At 33.0% G+C, this 3,196-nt stretch overlaps 1 protein-coding gene across 1 annotated transcript; it reads left to right on the forward strand.

Moving 5' to 3' along the window:
• The first annotated feature begins 1,034 nt into the window (after nt 1-1,034).
• On the forward strand, nt 1,035-2,589 carry LOC149148444 (bidirectional sugar transporter SWEET4-like). The gene is made up of 6 exons (XM_089442179.1): nt 1,035-1,071; nt 1,212-1,248; nt 1,527-1,743; nt 1,864-2,025; nt 2,279-2,398; nt 2,497-2,589. Exons 1-6 carry the CDS (start codon nt 1,035-1,037, stop codon nt 2,587-2,589), a joined length of 666 nt encoding a protein of 221 aa, XP_089298305.1.
• The last annotated feature ends 607 nt before the right edge of the window (nt 2,590-3,196 follow it).

Consider the following 3,196-nt stretch of genomic DNA (forward strand, 5'->3'; position numbering starts at 1 on the left):
TAATTGATAATTTATTAATGCTTATAATAAATTAATAAAAATAAAGTGTAACTTTTTGAATGGCAACTTTGTGACACAAAAGCCGAAGAATAATACTTCATACTTTTAATCATTTCTAGTTCAGGGATGGCAAAAGAGAATGCACTTCATGTCTTGCATGTGGGTAAAAGCTTTTACCAAATACTTTATTTCCTCCTCAACATGCTCCGTATCTGATATCCTTAATGTCTTTGTAAAGAGAGTATTGAGCATCCCATCTTTTATCCTTAATGCCATTATAAAATTTCTATAAGGATATTTAGCATCCCATCTTTTGTGTGAAATGATAGTGTGACTTTCTATATTATATAAATTATATAATTTAAACTTACAACTTCAACACATTTATAAAATAATTAAATTATATTTTATATTTTTTTTTAATCAAACAATTCTGAAATTTTAATTGATAATTTATTAATGCTTATAATAAATTAATAAAAATAAAGTGTAACTTTTTGAATAGCAACTTTGTGACACAAAAGCCTAAGAATAATACTTCATACTTCTAATCATTTCTAGTTCAGGGATGGCAAAAGAGAATGCACTTCATGTCCTGCATGCGAGTGGATTATGACTTGGCTGTGCTACCTTCGAATAGATATTTTCTGAGAATGGATTTCCCTAATGTCAAATATAATGCTTCCATGAAAAACGTGAAGCTAATTTATAGCGTTTGGAAGCTTTGAAGGCCGTTGAGTCGGCCAACTTGAGAACAGAAATATGAATGCAACCTCCTCACGCATGCTCCATTCTCCTGAAAGCAATGGGTAACGTACTGCAGCCACAGCACTTGCCCGGGATGTATATATATTTTAAACTCTCCAAAAATATATCTGCACTTTGATGATATAACTTGGAATCCTTGCATATATTAAACTGTATATATTCATCCATGACAACACTCTACGCCTAAGAGTGAATACTCAGAACACTCTGTGTTGTGAGTGGCCTCAGACTGACGCTATAGTTATATAAACCAACTGATTCCCACAATGCAATTCCCCTTGAAACTTGTTCTTGGAATTCTAGGTAAGTTTTATCACAAATACCAGTTTTCTGCAGTTATGGTATATATTCATCACTGAATGTTAGGTGTATATATATAAATTAATGAATATGGGAGAGAGAATGAATATTGCCTATTAATTGACATCGTTGTTTATGACCAGGGAATGGAACAGCGTTGGCCCTATTCTTATCACCCATGTAAGTCCATGTTAAATTCAAATTATTATATTTTCATGTTTATGTAAAATTGAGAGTATTATTGTAAATTAGAGTTATTTTGGAAACTTTGGATTCAATTCCGTAAATGAAATTATGGATGTTTACAGTATTGACAATATACATATATTCTTCTTATAAAATATCCAGCATTATACCTATAGTATATTACCTGTAGCTAGCAAAAAAAAATTGAAAATACTAAACATCTGCTACACTCTATGTCTGTATGATATAATATGTGTAAGCTGATATTGCAGGCCAACATTTTGGAGCATATACAAATTGAAATCCACACAGGAGTACTCAGCCATACCATATGTATGCACTCTCTTCAACTGTAGCATTTGGCTGCTGTATGGAATGCCATTTGTTAAGCCTAACAGCATTCTGATTCTCACCATCAATGGGACTGGCTTGGTCCTGGAACTCTTTTATCTCTTCACCTTCCTGAGATTTGCTTCCAAAAAGGCTCAGGTTTATATATCTTGACACTAATTTCTGTATCAATGTCATTTATATGATTAAAGCATCAGATTCTTAGACTTATGCATGCTGGTGAATATGTAATAATGAAGCTGACATGTTATGATCCAGGTGAAAATAATAAGGTTAATTGGTGCAATGGCTGTGGTATATGTAATACTGGTGGTTATTACTATCTCAGTACTCCACAGTTGTAGTGCCAGGCAGATGCTGGCAGGTTGTACTGCTGTGCTTCTTTCTATTGCAATGTATGCTTCACCATTGTCTGTCATGGTAAGGAATTATGCTCCTGCAACCATGTATTATATGAAGTGTTTCATATATCAAGTGTTTTTGGGTAGAGAGAAGCTGTGTGCTTCTCTGTATGTATTATATGATGTGTTTCATATAGCCAGAAAGATTTCAGGATAAAAAACTTTGTTGTATTTCTTCCTATACTTCTATGAATTCAAAGTTTACATGAACGTTTATACTATTGTGCACCATGACTGATGATAACTTTATGTTTGTGTTGGTGAATATTCAGGGACTGGTCATCAGAACTAAGAGCGTTGAGTATATGCCCTTCTTAGTCTCACTGTTCAACCTCATGAATGCACTTATTTGGTCTGCATATTCTCTGGTCACTAAAGACATCTTCGTTGCTGTGAGTATGTCTATATATATATACATTTTTTTTTCATTTCAGTTTTCAAGACAGGGTAATATTTTCTGGTTTTGCTGATATGCCTTAAGAATATTCAGGTTCCGAGTGGTATTGGGTGCCTTCTAGCAATTGTCCAGCTCACAGTGTACTTTATGTATAGAGACAGAGAGAAAAATGCAGTAGCAGCCTGATGCATGTTGTAACTAAAAATAATACAGTGGAACTTCGTGTATCCGTCCATGCAAACAAAAATAACATTTATGCAGAGTCAAGAGCTCCATAACCTGACGTGCTACCATATCAAGATACTGTTGTAAGTGGAATTTATTTATGAGTAGTCAAGCCCCTTAACTCAGAGGTGCCATTAAACTCCTTTAAATCGAGATACTGTGGTGAGCAGTTGTGCGAATGTATATGCATGATCAAGATCATATTAGCCACCTATTTACATAGGCATTAACTCCTATATAATTTTATACCCAAAAAATTATATAATGTGTATGCCCAAAACATTTATATTTTATTTATCAATTATAGGAGCATATTAAAACCATGTTACAGAAATAGGTTTGCTGATCATATTAGCCACCTATTTACATAGGCATTAACTCCTATATAATTTTATACCCCAAAAAATTATATAATGTGTATGCCCAAAACATTTATATTTTATTTATCAATTATAGGAGCATATTAAAACCATGTTACAGAAATAGGTTTGCATGATGTTTATATTCAAAGTATTTAATATCTCATTTATGGGTATGCACTTGTGCTATTAAGAGGTAAGATGGATAT

This window comes from Pinus tabuliformis, chromosome 9 (genome assembly GCF_031772625.1).
Source record: "Pinus tabuliformis cultivar Carrire ecotype Pingquan chromosome 9, CPIR1, whole genome shotgun sequence".
In the NCBI taxonomy this organism is placed as follows: domain Eukaryota; kingdom Viridiplantae; phylum Streptophyta; class Pinopsida; order Pinales; family Pinaceae; genus Pinus; species Pinus tabuliformis.

What these genes read in the sequence shown, in the direction of transcription:
- LOC149148444 (XM_089442179.1), top strand. Translation starts at nt 1,035, where the DNA reads ATGCAATTCCCCTTGAAACTTGTTCTTGGAATTCTAG. An exon ending in ACTTGTTCTTGGAATTCTAG is followed by an intron (nt 1,072 to 1,211) that starts GTAAGTTTTATC and finishes GTTTATGACCAG; the next exon opens with GGAATGGAACAGCGTTGGCC. An exon ending in GCCCTATTCTTATCACCCAT is followed by an intron (nt 1,249 to 1,526) that starts GTAAGTCCATGT and finishes CTGATATTGCAG; the next exon opens with GCCAACATTTTGGAGCATAT.